The following is a 20,455-nucleotide window of genomic DNA, read 5'->3' as shown; positions in this document are numbered from 1 at the left end:
TATAGTAGGAATGAAGCATGTTCTGGGATGCAGAATGATCATTTTTATTACTTGATATCTCAACCTAAGTTCTTGCGGTTTTAGCAATATACCAACTACCTTATTTAAGGGTAGATGTGTAAATTCTGCTTGATTTGATATATTTTTTAAGCATTTGTTCCAGCTTAACAACGTTTTGTATATAAGCAGATTTTGACAAAATCACAAAACTTCACAAAGTCATCTTGTCTAGTTTCTGTTTCAAAAAACTTAAAACATGTTTGAATGATTTACATGTAGTCTTGCACTGAATTAATATTTGTTGATTAACCTGGGGCCCAGAATTCTAGATTTTGGGGGTTTCTTTTAAAAATTAAACTTTGTTTTTCTTCCACTAAACAAAAGCTTTTTTGTTCCTACTTTCTCTACTTCTTTTAATGATGACGATAATAATTATATCTAACATATATATATATATATAATACTTTGTGTCATACATTTTCATAAGGCTTTTTCAAATATATTATCTCATTTGATCTTCACCACAATGCTGGGAGGTAGAAGCTTATTGTTTACTCCATTTTACAGTTGTTAAAACTGAGGCAAACAGACTGAGGTTAAATATATTTTTTAAATGTTAGTATAGTTGTCCAACTAGTACCTTTGAAACTTCTGTTCTTTGAAAATTGTAACTTTTTTACTTCCTTTTTTTTTTTCAGAAAGAAAATTAAGCCCTTTTCTCCCTATATCCTCATTTATCATTGGCAGAATCAGGGAGGAGTAGTCCTTTGTAGAGTTTATTTGGGAGATTTACATATTCACAAATATAAGTTCCACACTATTTATGAAGCAATAATCCCACTTACATGCTACTACCTTATTGTGAGGCATAGAAACAATTTCATATCCAACTTTTTTTAGCCACATTCCTTAACATTTTTTTCACTATTTCAACTTATGGAGTTGGAGTCTATGAAATTCTTTTGCATTTTTAAATATTTTGATGATAATTTCAATGTAATTGGTTTCCTTTTATTCACACTTTTTTTTACATATTGAAAAACATTATTTTAAAAGTTATCTGATCATTGGTGTCAGCTGGACTTCCAAAGAGTTCTATTATACAAAACCCTGCTGAAAACAGCTTACCCTCTTCAAACCTTCCACATGCCTTTCAGATTACTTTTCTCTGATCATCTGGGTAGATTCTAATGTTGCTAATTTGGTTCTTTCATTGCCTCTTTTTTTTGGTGCCCTTCTTCTGTTTTGATGTCCTTTCCCACAGAGGATACAAGTAACCCTATTTTGTGTAACAATATTGCTGTGTTCTTATTTTTTTTCATTCTGTAAACACTTCCTCTAAGTGCACATTACAGTTATTTGATAGCTCTCATCTCCCTTCCCTATCCCCCCCCCCACATACACCATTATCATTTTAACAGCCTAAACAAGTTACCAAATATGAACAGGGACAGCAAGATTGCTCAGTGGTTAGAGAGCCAGACCTCCAGACAGGAAGTCTTGGGTACAGATGTGGCCTCTGACACTTTCTAGCAATATAAGCCTGGTCAAGTAACCCCCATTGCCTAGCCCTTACCACTCTTCTGCTTTGGAACCAATACTTAGTATTGATTTATAGAGGGAAGGGAAGGGTTTTTTAAAAAACAAAACAAATGAAAAATTCCTCCCTACCCCCATTACTCTAATGTGACCATATAGCCAGAACTTTTTATAATAAATTTCCATGTAAACAATTGATGAGAATAGTTTATGTACCTTGTTCCCCTCCTTCACTTTATGTTTTTTAAGTTGAAGGAAGAAGGTACAGACTGGGAGATCTGTCTATCACAACAGGTCAATTTCTTGGATTTTGACTTCAGATTTTCTTGGCTGAAAGCTCAACACACACTACTGCACTAAACTTTCTCCCTTAATACAAATAAAGAAGTTGTGAATATCTTTTAACTTATCTTTGTTTTTTTTATCTTATATCATTGGATATATTTTAAATAATGGGATTGTTGAGCCTTAAGTGATTTCTCGAAACATAATTCTCTTATGTAACCCTTGTCTGTTCCTAAGGAAAATACTCTGGATGTCAAAAGTTTTCCGTGATCCCCTTGATAAAAGTTCACTTTCCATTCCGTGTCATAAACCACTCTGGAACACAAAAATAATTATTTCTTTTAAGTTCTTATTAATGCATATTTTAAGAAATCATCTCTATTTATCCTACTTCCTACTCCCAATGCTCTAACGAAAAACCAGTCAAGCCAAAGCAACAAAATAGTAAATAAATCCATGTCTCCATTTTTAGTTTCCATAGTCATCTGATCTCTGCGTTTTATGGGTTATTTCTTGTATTCATTCTGAGTTTATTTCCTGCCTTGTTTTTTTTATTTACATTATTGTAATCATATGTACTTGTTCTCCCGGTTCTGTTTACCTGATTCTTTATCAATCCATATAGAACCTCCCATGTATGGTAGATTAGTCCTGACTCAAGCCAGTCTGGTAACTCAGGCTGATAGTAGAATGAATCAAGACACTAAAGCATTCCATAGTTTACAAAAGGCAGTTTATTTAGTCATAGTTGAGAAAGAATGACTGACAAAGGTATAACATTGATTCAGTAAGAAATAGCTTTCTCAATCATGTGTTTTTCCATGATAGTCCACCAGTTAAAAGCCTTTGGGATGATGATCTGCTGATTCCTGATGGCTTGGTTTTTTTATACCTAGGCTACTAAGAGGCTGTCAAAACCCAGATCCTTTAGTCCATTGATCCACTGAAATCTTGATTACAGTTTCAATTCTTTTTAAAGAAAATCTAATTGTGGAGATTTAGGATATTCCCAATACCATACCATGTTTTCCCAAATTCTTCTTAAAATGCAGGAATACTAAAATGACAAAATTTATTCAGCCACCCTCCACTGGATGGGATATACTTTATTAATTTATATTTTGGTTTTCCTTTTTGCTGCAACTGAAAAAAGCTAGTGTGAATATTTTAGTATATATTGTACCTTTTCTTTGTCTTTTACTTGATTTTGATATACACCATGAATGGTGGTAAAAATTTTGGGTCAAAGTGTGTGAATGAGTAAATAACTGCTTGAATTATTTGAAATCTTTTCCTAGAAGGATTGGAGTAATTCATGGGTTTACTAGTGCTTTATCAATGTAGAACTCAGATATATTAAATAATTTGTTTGCATTAGTGAATTGGCTTATTTCAGACATCTACTCATAATGAAAAAAATTATGAATCTATAGCTCCTTTTGCCTCAAGAAATTAGGATAAAATTTATTTTTAATAATAGCAATTCTGATTATTCTACAAACTGTTTTTAGATTATTTCAGGTAGTAGTCTCCTATTTTAGGAAGACAATTATTTTTATCAATTAATTGACAAGCAGCTGATAAGCGCTGTGCTAGAAATATATTTTTTTAAATGCAAATACAGTACCTGCCCTCTAGAAGTTTACCTAAAAATAGGAGAGTCAGCATTATGTGGATTAATATAAACAGAAGATATGCAGAATAGCTGTAAGAGTCTTAGAAGTTAGGGCACTAGCATCTGAAGGGACTAGGAAAAGCCTTCTGGAAAAAGCATTGCTTGACTTGAATCTTAAAGAAAATACCAGAGATCTTGTGACACAGATGTTGAGAGGAGGGAGAGCATTCAAGGAATTTGGAATAGCCAGAGCAAAATTATTTCATAGGGATGTAATGTCTTGTGTATGTGGACTAGTAACTCAGTAGGGGTTGATTGTAGAGTACATGAAGAGTAGTAGAGTATAATAAATATAGTAACGATGAAGCCAAGTGATAAAGAGTTTAATTGTCAAAAACTTTATATTTTTGAAAGTAATAGAAAGCCACTGCAATTTATTGATTAGGAGTGTGACATAGACAAATCTAAACTTTAGGGATATGAATTTTGGCAGCTATATATGGAAAATTAATCTGGAGTGGAATAATATTTGAGGTTGTTAGACCAATTAGAAGGTTTTTGCAGTACTCCAGGCAAGAGATGTTTAGTCTTGTTCTCATACTATCAATGCAGGATAGCTGTTTGAATGGAGAAAGGGGGACATAGTTGAGAGAGATTGTTAGAAAAAGAAGTAGTAAAAAGATTTGGTAACTGATATGGGATGAGTGAGAGAGTCAAAGATAATAAAATGGTGGCGATAATAGGGAAGTTTGGAGGAAGTATAGGTTCGAGGGAACAGATAATGAATTTGGTTTTGAACTTGTTGAGTTTGATATACTTGTGAAACATCCAGTTTGAAGTGTCCAAAAGGTAATGTGGGACTGGACCTCAGGAGAGAGAGACTAAGGCTAGATGTGTCTGTGAATCATCTGCATAGAGTTGATAACTGAATCTATAGAAACTGATGAGATCACTAAGTAAGATATAATAGAGGGAAGGGGGAAGAGGACAAATTATTGGGACATGACATGGATGAAGTTCCAACAGGAGAGCCTTGTTCAGACAGGTTAAAGGAAGATAAAGAAAATCCAAAGAGAAGAGATCATCCCCTGAAGAAGAAAAGTAGGGGGCAGCTGGGTAGCTCAGTGGATTGAGAGCCAGGCCTAGAGACAGGAGGTCCTAGGTTCAAATCTGGCCTCAGACACTTCCCAGCTGTGTGACCCTGGGCAAGTCACTTGACACCCATTGCCTAGCCCTTACCACTCTTCTGCCTTGGAGCCAATATACAGTATTAACTCCAAGATGGAAGGTAAGGGTTTTAATTTAAAAAGAAGAAGAAGAAGAAAAGTAATCAGTAGGGTCAAATACTGAAAAGATTTTGAGAAGGATGAGGAATGATCAAGAAACGGTCATTAAATTTATCTAATCATTGGTAACTTTGAGAAAGTAGTTTCTAGTTAGCCAGATTGCAGGGGTTTAGAAAAGCAAGAAGCAGTAACAGAATCTCCCCTATTGCTCATTGATTCTTGCTAGAGCAAGAATCATCTGAGTTCTCAAACTTTAATCCCTAGTTCTTTTAAATGTCTCTTATATTTTTCTTTCCTTTCCTAGTCTCACAGCTAATATAGCAGACCTTCATTTAATATAGACTATTTAAAAAGCCACTTATTTGGTCTCTTCCCTTTCTAATCAGTCTTAAATACTCTTACCAAAATAATATTCCTATAATCTCTCTTCTCTCTCTTGATTTCCCAAAGCAATTCTGGCTACATCTTTTTTTTTTCTTTTAGATTATATTAAATTTACCACTTTATGAGCTTAGGGTTAGTTCTGAGACAACATTATTTAATGCTGAGGACCTAAATTTAATGCTAAAGATCTTCACAGATCCACTTTGAAGAAGACAATTTTGGGCATAGGGAATGAGGGTTGTGCCAATTAGGTCATTATGAGAGAGGTGAAGATCTTGTGCCAATTCCAAAATTTTATCAACCTACTGTGTATTGCCCCATATTTTATTGGGACAGTCTGAATTTGATTATATATTTGAAAAAAAATCAAATTTAATATGTGCAGTATATATCCTTAAATGAAAAACTATATTCCTTCAAAGCTGTTAATAGAGAGAGTTCCTATCAATAAACCTTAATTTCTGGTTTCCATTTCAAAATCTGAAATAGGATTCAAATTGGAGGTCAGGGAATCCTCATATATTTAGATTTGAAAAATAAGGCAAGGTTCAGTAGATTGAGAACCAGACCTGGGGGCAAGAGATATCCTAGGTTTAAATCTGGTCAGATACTTCATATCTCTATAACCCTTGGCAAGTCACAGAACCTCAATTTCCTTATCCATTAGTACTTTTCTGCCTTTAGAACCAATACTTACTATGAATTCTTATGAGGAAGGTAAGTTGTTTTGTTTTGTTTTGTTTTTTTAAGGGAAGAAAGAAGAAAAATAAGACAAAGAGGTTGGAGTTCTGGCACTTCCTGTGGTACCTAATAATTATATGAATCATAGATGCAAGAAGATAGCATATTATAATATTATAAGATAATATTTCCATTTTGACTTGTGGTTTTTCGGGACTTTCATTGTTGATCTTCTTTTCCCTTCTGTCTTCAAAAACTAAAAGTTAGAATGTCAATCACTTTTTAAAAGAATTTGGCACAGTGCCTGGCACATAGTAAATGCTACATAAAATGTAGTTGTTTTTGTTTTATTTGCTTCATTAGGGGTAAGCCAGAAACAGAATTCTCAGATAAATACTACTAAATAGTAATGTCCTGAAGATTGAAATTCTTTAAATTTGAGGTTTTAGGTTTATCACTTGTATAAATTCAAAATTCTTTTCATCAAATTCACTTGAGTTGTTTACTGTATTGCATATGTTAATCATTTCAATAATATTATTTTACATTCACATTAAACTGATGGTTTTAAATTAAGAAATGAAAACTTCATAATTCAGTTCACTTTAAAGACAACCCTGGCACCTTGGTGGCTCCATGGATTGAGAGTCAGATCTAGAGATGGGAGATCCTAGGTTCAAATTTGTCTTCAGACACTTCCAAGCTTTGTGACCTTGGGCAAGTTACTTAACTCCCATTGCCTAGCCCTTGCTGTTCTTCTACCTTGAAACCAATACACAGTATTGATTTTAAGACATAAGGTAAGGGTTTTTTAAAAAGAGAGAGCTAGCCCAGTAGATTGTTGTTTATCAAGATTTGTATGTCACAGTAAATAAAATCTTAGCTCTGGTTCTGAGGATTTAAATGAGTGTTATTCAGATTTATGTCAATATGTCTACTTCTTTATAGTCATTAAGGTCTCTCTTTTTTTAATGATTTCAGAAGTCTACATCTTTGAGTTGTAGAATTTTATTCAAATATTTTCATTAATAAAAATTTGAAATCCCATTACTCCCCTATTTTTATCTTAAAATTTGTTTTCATCCACTTTGAAATAACTTCATTTGGTGTTATTAATTTAATGAGACTATTGTCAATAAAAATGTATACAAATGTGTGTGTCTAGTAGTAAAACATCTTTAATTTTCTACCACACTAATCAGAATTTGTGATAACCTGGACCCCAAAAGCCCTGCTTTTTTGCATTAAAATCACAAGAGAATGTTATAACTGTGTAACATTGTGCCTTCGGGTACTTTTAGAGACAGTAAATGAAGGGCTAACTATAAGCCATTTCGCAATTTTTCATTTACATTTGTTTTTAATTATTGTACATAATAAAACATTATAAAACCACTCTAATTGTTCATTCAGACTGACTCCCTTCCCCTTAGTTAATCTGAATCAATATGTGTGTGAGTCCACAAGCACACATACCTTTTTGGGGATGGAAGTATTTGTCTCTAGCAAAAATGACAAATGCCCTTGAGTAGCCAAAGATTGGTAGTTTAGCAAGACATCATCAAATTTCCTTTTATTAGTAGTAAACAAATAAGAGCTCTTACCTCTCATCATTACCTTACCACACATGAATCCTTCAGTAAAAATGTTCAAACCAGATAGTTTATCTTTAGACGGCTTTCTTTGAAGAACTAATAATATTAAAAATGATAAGCAGTGGTTTGTTTACTCACTTAAAATTTTTCAATAAATGGTACATTTATGCATCACAAATAATGTCTGGAAAAGCACATTTCTTATGAATGAATTTAGTTATAAACAAGTTTGGTTTTCAAACATAATTTTCTTTTTATCTATGCCAAAGTCATTTATTTGCCTGTTACATTGACTCTTGTTCAGTATTCCTGTGTATGTGTGTGTGGGTTAGTGAGATGATGGATACAGATAGTTGTTACTGTTGTTTTTACTGCAGATTAGTAAAATGGTGGATAGAGGGTAGAACTTTCTTTTTCTGCACTTTGTCTAGAATTGACTTTTCTTGGACTATGACTAGACTAAAGAAGAAACAGTGTATAATGTGGAGATTGATGAATATGAATAAATAAATATGTCCTGTATATGTGATAATAAAATAACATTTTACCAAATTTCCTGGAAATTGCAAATCATTAAATATTTTGTTTAGATATGACAGTTTTCTGAAAGTTAGCTGACTATGGAAGTTGTTTTCATTGATTCCCATTATAATTTTTCCTTCAGAAGTATAGAATTCACTTTAATTTGCTAAAAAATGTATCTGCTTAATTTTTATTTGTTTTCATATATTAGTATATTTAAATAAATTAAACAACTAATGAAATGTTTACAAATTACATTCAAAATTGAAAATATTATATAAATACTTGTGGTAGCAGAGTAGTGGCTAGAAAGCCTGCCTGTGAACTGGGAAGAGCTCAAGTTCCAACCCTAAAACCTATTGATTATGTGACCCTTGGCATGTCACTTATTCTATTCTCTCATTGCTCTAAATAACTCTTTTAAGTCCGTAAGTTGTAGAAAAGGTGCTTGCCTACATTGATATTGGGAATTTCCTAATTTGGGAGATTCCTATACTAATCAGATTTTTTCTCTTTCCCAAAATATATTGAATAAAACTGTGTGTGTATAATTTAACATTATTTAACTCCTTGAGTGTTTTACATGTATTTGTTCATTGTATTGATTTTGAAAGTTTACTTTGTGCAAATTTTCATAATTGAAAAATTAGAAGTAGTTAACCTTCATTATAGTTTAACAGAAATTAAAATACTTCCTGAATTGTGGATTTGTCATAATGATTTTTGTCCTGTTGAAAATCATTGTTCAAAATAAGAGCTTCTTAAAGTCTCTAAATAATGAATATTATCTTTTAAATAAGTTAATAATGTATTATATATGTTATGCCTAAATACAACTTGTCTATCCATCTAGAATCTTGCTTTGATAAGTTTTATTAATCAGAAATATTATTGTACAGATTGTTATTTAATGGTTTATCTTTAAAAATAAATAATAATCTTAATATGTAGGATTACTATTTTGTTGTTTTGGCAGGCTCACTTTAGCAGAATACCATGAACAAGAAGAGATTTTCAAACTTAGACTAGGACATCTCAAAAAGGTATGTGGAGTTGGTAAACTGGGGTTTTTAGTTTATTTGTGGGAGTTGTTGGGGTTAGAATTGGGTAGTTTCTTTCAAGAAATTGAAAATGGGAGAAACAGTGAAGATCTGAGATGAAAACTGCCCACCCACAGACCATGGAAATCAGCATAGCTTCAGGGAATCTTTTTAACATAAAATGTTGAGCATGTGAAAAATCAACATAATTTTATGCTCATAGCAGAGTATTTGTACTGTAGCTTAGTTGAATTAAGGAAAAGTTAAAGTTAGTTCTATACTAAATTATCAAAATTTAAATTCCTAAGAATTGAATTTTTTAGGAAATTTATGTTATATGTTATAAATGTAAAAAAAAAAATTCATGTTACCCACATTTCACTATTTTACAATAAAGTATAAAAATTTCAATATTTTTATAAGCTAGGGTTTAAAAACTATTGTATTAAATGTATAAGAATGATTTGATTGGTAAAATAATTTTAATTATTGTAAAGTTATAAGGAGCATTGTTGTAACATGATAAGAACCATTGACACAATTAATTTAAAATTTTATTTTTATTTGTAAAATGTGGCATTAGTATCAGTTTTGATTTTTCATTATTGCATTAAAAGTCGTTTCAGTAGCTTATTCCTAGTTTAATTTATTGAAAAAGAGTAACAAGAGTTTTTCCCCAAAATAAACAGCTTTTATAGACTTTCATATTGTATTTCTTTTTCCATTTCATCTTATTTTTATAATTTCAAAAAATCTACTGACTAGATTGTAAAAAAAAGCAACTGTGAGAAAAAATATTACCTTCATCTTTATTGAACGATGAAACATCGACACTAGTTGACTTCGTTTTTTTATGTGACATTTAAAATTCTGACCTGTTTATTTACAAAATGGCACATTTATTTCCCAACTTCATCCTGAGCCCTAAAATGGGGGAAGAAATTTTATTGTATTTTCATTTTTATAAAATCCTACTTTTGTATAATAAAAACCTCAAAATAAAATATCTTTTGTTTAGTTCAGTGCTATATAGGAAGCACAAAATATCATCTTTAGAGCAAAGGTTTCTAATTTTGTTTTTAATTAGGTATTTTTATGTTCTCTGTGATGTTGAGCTCTCTGTAATGTGGGGGAGGGTAACTATTGGATAACCATGGGGAGAAATTGTTATTGACAAAAGGAATAAATGGGGGGAGGGGGTTCAGTGTAAAGATGGAGGCATTAATCAGGTTTGTTTTTCCATATATTTTTACTTTATTCTTCAGCAAATTGGCTATTGGGTGATGAATCTTTTTTCCCCTACCAACTCTTAATAATTGTCTACCAATTCATGGTTTACGATCTCTAATAATTAAGAAAGTATTCACAGTGTTAGAATAACTCTTATTTGTAGTATAACTCTAACCCACCTTTGAATTCTTGACTCAAGGCACCTTTTGGCCTTTTCCTTGATCACTTCATTTTCTCATTTAATTCTTTATAGAAATTCTTACCTAATTTGGTGATATGGTTACCTAACTATCTTCCTTTAAAGTCCTAATTATTCTTAATGTAGTCTTACAACCATATCTAAATCTGTCCCCTTCTCCCTCTAATACTGTCTTGTTCTTACTGGTGTCCTTGTCCATTACAGATTTCAACTATAGGTGTCTGAAAGATATATTTGTCTAGTGTCTCTCAATTCAAAGAGAGGACTCATTTTGGCATTTGGAACTTGAATGTGTAACATCTCTACCTCTATTAAAAGTGTATATTCCTTGTCTTCCACTTTACATTATGTTTAGCCTAGCATCATGGGGACTTTTATTGTCCGAGTACAATAGAGCTTTCCTTGCAAGACTTATTTCTACATAAAATAGGATAGTTTTAATCCCTGTTTCTGGAGATTAGACTGCGTGTTTAGATAGTTACATAGAAAGAAGAATAAAAACACATACACACATCTTTAGGAAAACTTCATACATGAAAGCCTGAACTTTCAAAGCAGATAAATTAGAAATTGGTCATTGTACTAGATTAGTATTCTTTGTTTTTGTAACAGGTCTGTGTACACTTGCTTTTAAATAGTGAGATTTTCTTGGCCATTCAAAATATTTGATTCATAGATAGCTATTTAGTATCCCCCCTTTTTTAAAGATATACTTGTAAGCAATATCAAGTACTGTACTTTTCTTTTTTAACTCAGATGATTTGCCCTTTCTTTCAACTTTTATATCTCCTTGTCTATTCATTCTTTTATCTTTGTCTTTTTATGATCATTTTTTTTTCTTTTTGCCTTGGAATATACTCACAGCTCCATAGTTATAATTCTTCTTCTCCTTACTACCCCAAATTATATATTTGCACTCTTTTCCTTCTCTCCTGGAGTTATTTGAGGAGGGCAGAAGAAATTAAACCTTGAAGCATACTCTCCCCCCCCCCCATGTTCTTAAATTTTTTAAATCATGAGATGCTAAATTTGAAGCAAACAATTTGGTTCCATATCGAAGACTATGACATGTCATACCAATGTGGACCATAGACAAGCCTCAGCTATCAAAATGAAGGTCTTGGAGTTAGATTGTCTTTCTAGTTCCTTCCCAGCTTCAGATTGAAGACCTATGATACTAAGTTTGACAGACTTTGTTAGGTGTGGGTATATTCTCAAAAGCCTCATCAAGAAATCAAAAATTTATACAAGGGAAATGATGTACAACTACATGTAGTTGGCAATGTTACTTTAGAGCAGAAGTGGGTACCTGCCTCTTTATTTGTTGTAAGGTTGCATTTGAATTATGAAACACGAAAGGCATAGTTCAGTCATGTGTTTGTTTTTCTTAAACCCGTACCTTCCATCTTGAAATCAATACCATATATTGGTTCCAAGGCAAAAGAGTGGTAAGGCCTAGGCAATGGGGGTCAAGTGACTTGCCCAGGGTCGCACAGCTAGGAAGTGTCTGAGGCCAGATTTGAACCTAGGACTTCCCGTCTCTATCCTGGCTTTCAATCCACTTAGCTACCCAGCTGCCCCCCAGTCATGTGTTTTAAAAAGAAGTAATCAGGAAGTTTTACTTAACATTGGGTATTTTAAGAAAGATTTTTGTTTAGAATAGAAATGGAGTGCAGAGGACTGGACCTCTGGGAAGGGAAAGGAGAAAAGTGCCAGGTGCTATGCTAAGCACTTTACACTTATCTCATTTGAACCTCAAAACAGCCCTAAGAGACAGGTAAATAATATCATGGTATACCTTATGGATGGGGAAACTGAGGCAGGTTATAGAACCTGCCCACGATCACACAGCAACTAAGTGTCTAAGACTTTTAAACTCGGGCCTTCCTGATTCCAAGTCCAGTATCCATCCACTGCACCACCAGCCACCTGAGTCAAGGAAGAAGATGCTACACTACCATGGCAGGTCACCCTGCTCCTGAACTTGTTAGACTTGAATACATTTGATGTTTCATTTACTCTTTCACAACTTCTGCTGAGGGCTGGATATGGATTGTGGTCATTTATTGGTGTGTTTGTGAAGCACTTTGGATTCTACCATTGATCTTCAGGTTACCAACTCTTAACATTGAGTGTATACATTCTACCTTACTTTTGTATTGGTAAGCTATATCAGCTAAAAAATTTTAATTGGAATCGTCTTCTTAATTCATAAGTATTGTCCTAGTTTGGGAAAAATGACTAATCTCATGACTGATGAAGAAACTAAGCGGTTTAACAAAATGATTCAGTAGTGAGAAATAAATGGCTGAGGAAATTATATAACAGAGATGATCCTGGGTAAATGTAAATTTATAAATAGAAAGAGTGGAGGACCCATTTTAATTTTTCTTTGCACAGATACCTTGTTGCAAGATGCATTTTAATTTGTAATGGAAACTAAAGAAGAAACACAATTCATTTTCTTACACAGTTGAATTACTATTCTGCAGCTCACAAAGATTGAGAATAGATAATCACAGAATAGCCAAACAGGTGCTGTTAAGCAAATCTAAAAAAGTTTTCACCTGTTCCTTATAAAAGGAACTATCATAATTTATTTGTCTGGTCAAGACTGACAGGGTAGCATTTACAGAATCTGTTGGATTGAGGGCTCTTGTATTTTGTTGGTGTTTACAATAAAACATTATCCAGTGTCACTCTTGTGTATGAACCAAGGATTTCTTCAAATATTTATTGGATTTGAGTTATTGTAGCCATCAAGCAAATTAGGGTTCTGTTATGTTAAATACTTAGTGAGTTGGCTTTTAATTTTAGAAAATCTAATTCATCTTGCACTTTTTTAACCTCTAAGTAGTAGTATGTGTTTTTTTTTTTCCTAAAGCCCTTTTGGAGAAACATACCATTTAGCTTTCGTTGCAGTTAGAAGAGAGTCATTTAAAGCTAATGGTATTGTACTTCTGTAGTGTCTTCCTTGGGAGTTACCTTTGTGGGAGTTGCATGAGTTAGAGTAATTCTGTAATTACTTACTATTGTATTGGTTGATTTTCACTCCAATTTTATTTTTTATAAAGGTCAGCTGAAGAAGCAGGTATTTGTAACAAAGTGCCATAATTCTCTTGGAAGAAATTTCAAGTTTCTTTTTAAACTTAAAGAACTCCACAGATCAAACTAAATAAATAAAGAAATGTGGAGAGAATGCAAACCAATAGCTCTCAAACTACTTTAATTAGGAAAAGTAATTTTTTTTGGTTACTTTAGCAAGCCAAGCTCAATTTACCAGTAATTATATGCAACTTCCCACTTGAGTATCATGTATTAAAAGCTTGTAGTTGCTAAGGAAGACATTGCATTCCCTTAGCAGCTTTTTCCTCTGAGGCAGAGCTGCCAACTCTTTCTCATTTTGTGTAGTTATACTTCTGTGTGGAATCAATGGATTTTAGTAAACATACAAAGTTATTTGTCAGGTGCTTTCATTATTTTTCTTATATTAGTACTGGGGGGATAGGTAAATTCTAGGGATAGGGAAACGTTAAGGCTCGAAATAGAGGAATTCTTTCAAGTTAACTTGTAATCCAAATTTTTATTTTATAGTTTTGAAGTTTGTGTTGACAAAAATGGCTTAAGGGGCATGCTTTGAGTTCAGTACTTTCCAGGAAAGATTAGCAAAATTATAAATATATTAGCTGCCTTCATCCCTGTACCATATTCTCACCATTGCCATACTATATTAAAAAAATACATTTGCCATTCAGTGGTAACCTCCTTTGTCTAATATGGAGATACAAGTTTTATAGTTGTGAGAATTTTCATCCATGTTTTGCCACCCCTAATTTACAAGTTGATGCTGTGAATGGCATGGAGGGATTTTTATGATGTACTTAATCTCTAGTCTTCTGGCTTATTTATGTAAAGATTTTAGTTTTTAAAGCTCATAAGGAGAGACATAAACAGCCAAATTCTTTAGAGAGGGCTGGGAAATGATAAATAGTATAATAGGGATTAGGGTTTTTTTTTTATGATTTCACTTGTGGATTTTAAGAAATGTATAGGATTGATTTATAATATCTGAATATGATTTCAGAACTTAACTTGGAAAAATGTAAATGAATTTGTAATGGGTGTTGGAGTGGTCAAGGATCATCATCAGCAACACAAAAAGTACCTTGCAGAGATGGAGTCAGAGGGCCAAACTATTTACAGTCTCCTCAGTCTACTAAAACAAAAATCCCATCCAACATGCCACCTGACACCATTTCTCTCTCTCTCTCTCCTTTGCTCCTTGTGATGTGGCATTCACCTCTCCTTGTGCCTCCGTTCTGAAGAGATAACAGTATAGCAACAGCCCTGCCCTTCAGTCAGCACTGCCACAGAAATCCTGTTTTCTGACCGATATTGGCCACCTGCAGAGAAAAACTGAACCAGTCACAGGCAGCAGCAGCATCAGTATTAATCCTCCATGATGAAATTTTTACAGGTCAAGACCAAGGACAGCTCTTTTCTCACTCCTTCACAGTGGATCATTCAACTAGTTGAGATGGAAGACACGGGATTTTCTACAACCTTTTGAACAGTGGGATATAACAGGGCACTGATTTTAGGTGAATGACCACCAATTAATTAATACTGAAGTTTGACCTTCTCTTGGTTAAAGACCTTTTCAAGGACAGCTTTGCCATCAAATTCATCTGTCCCTTAATGTGACAAATACTAAGAGTTTATGGGTGACATTTGTTGTCACTTAAGTTTGGGGTATAAAATACTTTTTAGTAATATAGCTAGAAAACCTCCAGGGACTGGTTTTCCAAACCTGTTCTTTCATTTATTTTAATTATTGAGAAGAAATCTTTTCAGTAGCTACTTCTTTAGATAAAGGCAAACATATTTTGTGTCTATAAGACATAATGAGATATCCCTAGAGTACTGGAGAGAAAGTATAAGAAAAGATGTTCCTTTCTGTATATATGACCAGGTTAAATATACTGTTAAGCCAGTATCACTTGTCAATAGTATTGCATGCGATCCTGACTTCCTGTCTTGTGTGAGAATGAGAAAGGAAATAATTCATTTTGATTCATCTGTCATACTATGAAATTGCCAAGAAATGTTTTGGATCTCTGAATTTAAGATTCTATTCTTTTGCCTCATTTCAGAATAATGATCAAATCTCATGAAGGTGATTGAGCATCAGATAGACTCTTGAGAATACAGATCTCTCAGTGCTTCAAATAGCCCTATAAATGTTTATAAACATTTCCCTTATAGCAATGCTATGAGGTATCATCCAGGAAGGAATGTAAACTTAGTATGTCTATATTCTTCTTCTTGTTCTTTTTAAGTATAAATTCAGAGTTGTTTTGAATGTTTTAAATTTTTCATTATTTGCTTTTGATTGTAGTGGTATTCTTTTTAAAGCCCCTCAAAGTAAAATCATGTCTAATGCTATAGAATGAGTATTCCAGTTACTTTATAAGCTGCTAAACCCAAATATGGCTACTAATCTATTAAGATAACTAATGAGGTAATGTTAAATAGTAGAGAGAGAGAGAGCTAGCCTTGGAACCAGAACATCCTGGGTTCAAGTTTTACCTTTGGAATTACTAGTTACTTGATCCTAGGCAAGTCAGTTAACTGTTGCATGCTCTTAAGCATCTTAAGCATGAAAGTGTCAATCTGCACTAACAGGAAGATTTTCTCATATGAGAGTTCCCTGTGCCAATCAGATTCCATAAATTCATTCCTTATGCCTACCTGTACTCTTTAATATTACCTCTTTGAATTATTTTTGGGAACTGGTTTAAGTAATTCAGCTCAAGCAGAGCCTAGTACAAATTAGTTTAAATTTGATGGCCAAGTCCAGTATAATCAACATTGTTTTACATGAAGTAAAATGAAGATCCGTAGCTGTAGGCTATCTTGCAAATGCATTCCATTGGTCATAGGAGAGTGAGTAGTTTAGACCCATCACAATCACAGGAAAAACCATAATTATGCATCCTAAGTAAAGATGGTGAATAAGTAATAGCATCTTCCTATATAAAACATCATTTTATAGGAATTTATTGACTATATGTGCTAAAGCAGAGCAGATAGGATTCTGAAAATGTCCAAGAAACCAAACTGTTAGGACAGAGTGGTAATTAAGATGATGAAAAGCAGGAAAGAAGAAAAAGGATAGTATGCTAGGTGCAATACCTTTGCACATAAACCAGAGCTATGCCTAAGATAACTTATGCTTAAGTTTTCTAGATAGTAATCTAGAACAATTAAATGCAGATATCTCCAAACAAGGAATGTCAGCTCCAATATGTCACAGTTATTTTTTTCAAGGACATATTTAAAATACAATTTTTTTTTCTTTAGCATTTTAACTTTGCTAACTACTCAAGTACATCTGTTTAGTAACTGTGGTAAAAGACAGTGGTGTTGGATGGCTTGATGACCCTTAGTCAAAATCTACCCTCCATCAATAGAAATTCTACTTGTTTTCATATGAATGTTTTAAAACATGAATTTTGCTTTACAATACTTTGATCTCTAAAGATAGATTTAACACAAAGGAAAGGAGAAGCATAGAAGATGAGAATTGGGAACAAAGCAATAGATAGTTTAGGAAATTCTTTAGAAAATGAATCGGGTTTTGTGGGGTTTTTTGTTTGTTTCGTGGGGTTGGGTTTTTTTACATGTCATACAAGCACATTGAAACTGCACTAAAATTGTTTAGTTTTTAGATTAGTAGAACAACTGTCTTGCTTGTTTGTTTCCTCAGAAGGCTAAATTTTGTTAAGGTGGTTGCATGGCAAATTTCTGCATCAGGGGAGGACCCATAGACTTGCCCCATGCTGGACTTTAAGCTCTACCTATAGCTTGACCTTAATTTAAATAGTATTTGATGAGAGAGATGTGTATTTATTCTGCTAGGTGATGGCAGATAACAGATTTTTGTTGTATTTAGTAAACATACAGATTTGTAATAGTACAGTTTGATAAATTCATTTCAACAAAGATTTGTTATTGTAATTATTTCTTTCATTATTAGAAAATTGCTACTAATTTCTTTTCTCTGCATGATGGTAATAAATCCAAACAATATATTTTTATAATATAGAAGGTGTACACAATTTTTTTTCACTTTAAGAGACTTAAATATAGTGAGAGATGTGCTGATTGCTTCAGCCAGCTGTTCAGTTCAACCCTGCCACCTAATTCTGAATGTTTTGGCAATGTCTATTACTAAACAAAATTAATATCATGCAACCTTTATCATCTTTTTTTTTTAGTGAGGTAACAAAGATTGGTTAAGTTGGACAAAATTAACATTTGCCAGTACCTTATGCTATCTCTAAAATTTATGTAATAAGTCCTTTAAAAATGTCTGGTATTTGCTCATCTCTGTTCTGGGACCTTTTCCTCTATTACCTCAAGTCCCTTCATATATTATCGATTAGTCAAGGTTTCAAATGTCATCTCTGTCCATGTAACTTAAAATCTGTACATCATCTATAATTTCACTACTGAACTATAGTCATTCATTATCTATTTCCATCTCTTCCTTTGTGTATCCCATAAATACGATAAAGTAGTAAGAACATTAGCATCTAAGAGCCTGGGTTAAATATCCCACCTTCATCACTTACCACTTAAGTATTTGTGTGACCTTGGTGGGGCCTTCATTTTACCTCCATAGATCTCAGTTTATTCATCTATAAAATCTATAAAACTAGGAGATTGTCCTAAATGGTATTAACTCAGTTTTCTTAAACTTGTCTTCTATATCTCCCTGTTTTTCTTGAAGGTACCATCATATTCTTAGTCATCTATAGTCATAACCTTAGATCCATCCTTTACTCTCCTCTGGCCCCCATACTCAATAAGTGTACTAATCTGGTTGATTCTCTTTACATAAGCTTTCTCATATATGACCTTTTCATTCACATATCCTTTTTTAAATCATTTAGTCAGCTAGAATTAAGTACGTGCTGTGTGCCATAGGCATTGTACTAAGCGCTGTGAATACAAAGAAAGTTGGCATTTTTTTAAAGTCCTTGCTCTCTAGAACCTTACAGTCTAAAGAGATCTCCCCCAACATACAGGATACATACAGGAAACAACATACAGGATAAATTTTTCCTGTATGAGAAGAAGGTATTAAGAAAAAGGAGGGCCAGGAAAGACTTCTCACAGAAGGGGAGACTTGAAGCTAAGGGGCAGACATAAGGAGGAAGAGTGTTCCAGGAATGGGAAACAGCCAGTGAAAACAATTTGAATAAGAGCCCTGATCACTTCTTACTCTTACCTAGACTATTCAGTTCAACAAAATTTTATTAAGTATCTTTTCATGTTTAATGTACTGTATTAGTATTTAGGATGCAAAAATAAAGACAATAAAAGTTCCCACCTAACCTCAAAGAGCTTACCTTCCTTTCGGGGTTGGACAGGGAATAAAACATGTACACCTAAATAAATATGAAATAATTTCAAGGAGAAGAAAATGCTAATAATAAGGGGAATCAGGAAAGACTTTTCCTGTAGGAGATGATACTTGAGCTATGTTTAGAAAAAAACATTCCAGACATGATAGCACCACCTTTGGAAAGGCATAAGGAAGCAGGATTTGGAGTGTTATGCATATGATAAAATTGGTCCATGTAACCGGATGATAGAAAATAGAAAAAGAGAAGTCATGAAATAATATTGGAAAGGAAAGTGGAAACTAATTTGTATAGATACCTATGCTGAAGATTTTGTATTTTATCCATGCAACTAGGGAGTCTTTGAAAATTCTTGGGGCAGTTAGGCAGTAGATAGAGCACTGGATTTGTAACCAAGAAGACTCATCCTCATGAGTTCAAGTTTGGTCAAAGAAAACTCCAAAAATGAGATCAGGAAGAGTCTGACAACTGAAATGACTGAACAGAAAATTCCTTGAGTTGAGAGTGAAGCAGATTTGTTTTAGGAAAATCCATTTGACAGCTGTTTGGAATGGATTAGAGAGGAAAGAAATTGGAGGTAGAGAGACCACTGAAGAGAATCTGAGCTATGAGTGCAAGTGAAAATTTAGAGAAATATTGTGGAGGTTAAGATTGGCAAGACTTGGCAACCAATTACATATAGGGATTAGGGAGGAGAAGAGTCATGAATAATCCCAAATTTATCGACCTAGGAGACAAGAAGACGGGGTTGTCAACTGAATTAGGGAAATTTGGACGAGGTGTGAATCTTGGGGGAAAGATGATGCCATTTTTGACCCATTGAGTTGAGATGTCAATGGGATAAGCAGGTTGAGATGTCTCAGAACTGGAATTTTAAAAAGGGGGGAGAGACTTTCACATATGGATCTGGGAGTCCTCAGTTTAGATATTATAGTAGAGATCACAAGAGCCAATTATGTCACCAATGGAGAAAAATGACAAAAGAATGGCCAAGACTTAGGGAATGCCCAAATTTAGTGGTCAGGAAGGGAGGGATGATCCAATCAAAGATACTTGGGAATATAATACCTTTTGATTAGTGTCCCTGCTTACAAGTAGCTCCTTTCTCCAGTCAGGTGGCAAACATTAAACACCAACTACAATGCAAGGATTATGCTAGACATTAGGGATACAAAGAAAAGCAAAATAAAGTCTCTGCTCTCAAGGAACTCACAGCCTAAAAGGGAAGATGCCTTATGAACAACCATATACAAACAAGCTATAGACAGAATAATTTGGAAAGTATCAACAGAGGGAAGGCACTAGGATTTGGGAGGACCAGGAAAAGTACTGTCCCGTAAAAGCTGGGATTTTAGTTGGAACTTTAAGGAAGCCAGGGGAAGATAGAAGACCAAGGTGAGGAGAGAAGCATTCCAGGCCTGTAAATACCTAGAATAGGGAGGGCTATCTTATTCAAGGATGTGGTGAGATGTAAGCTATAAGAAAACTGGAAGAGTGGAGGGGGTGGTAGGTTTTGAAGAGCTTTGAAATACAGGAAGGATTTTATATTTAATTCCAGAGATAATAGAGAACCACTGGACTTTATTGAGTAGGGGTTTGACCATGATTAGAACTTTGTTTGAGGAAGATAATTTTTGGTTTAGAGGG

The 20,455-nt window shown here is 33.6% G+C and overlaps 1 protein-coding gene across 6 annotated transcripts in view; it reads left to right on the top strand.

The window, feature by feature from the left end:
- Positions 1-20,455, top strand: part of TLK1 (tousled like kinase 1) — a 219,786-nt gene that overhangs the window by 171,120 nt on the left and 28,211 nt on the right. For all 6 annotated transcript variants that reach the window (XM_007494354.3, XM_007494355.3, XM_001375937.5 and 3 more), the window contains one exon: positions 8,884-8,950. In XM_007494354.3, coding sequence (XP_007494416.1) covers positions 8,884-8,950 — 67 coding nt within the window. The remainder of the gene's footprint in view (positions 1-8,883; positions 8,951-20,455) is intronic.

The sequence above is a fragment of the Monodelphis domestica genome, chromosome 4, assembly GCF_027887165.1.
Source record: "Monodelphis domestica isolate mMonDom1 chromosome 4, mMonDom1.pri, whole genome shotgun sequence".
In the NCBI taxonomy this organism is placed as follows: domain Eukaryota; kingdom Metazoa; phylum Chordata; class Mammalia; order Didelphimorphia; family Didelphidae; genus Monodelphis; species Monodelphis domestica.
This window is presented reverse-complemented; position numbering and strand designations above follow the sequence as displayed.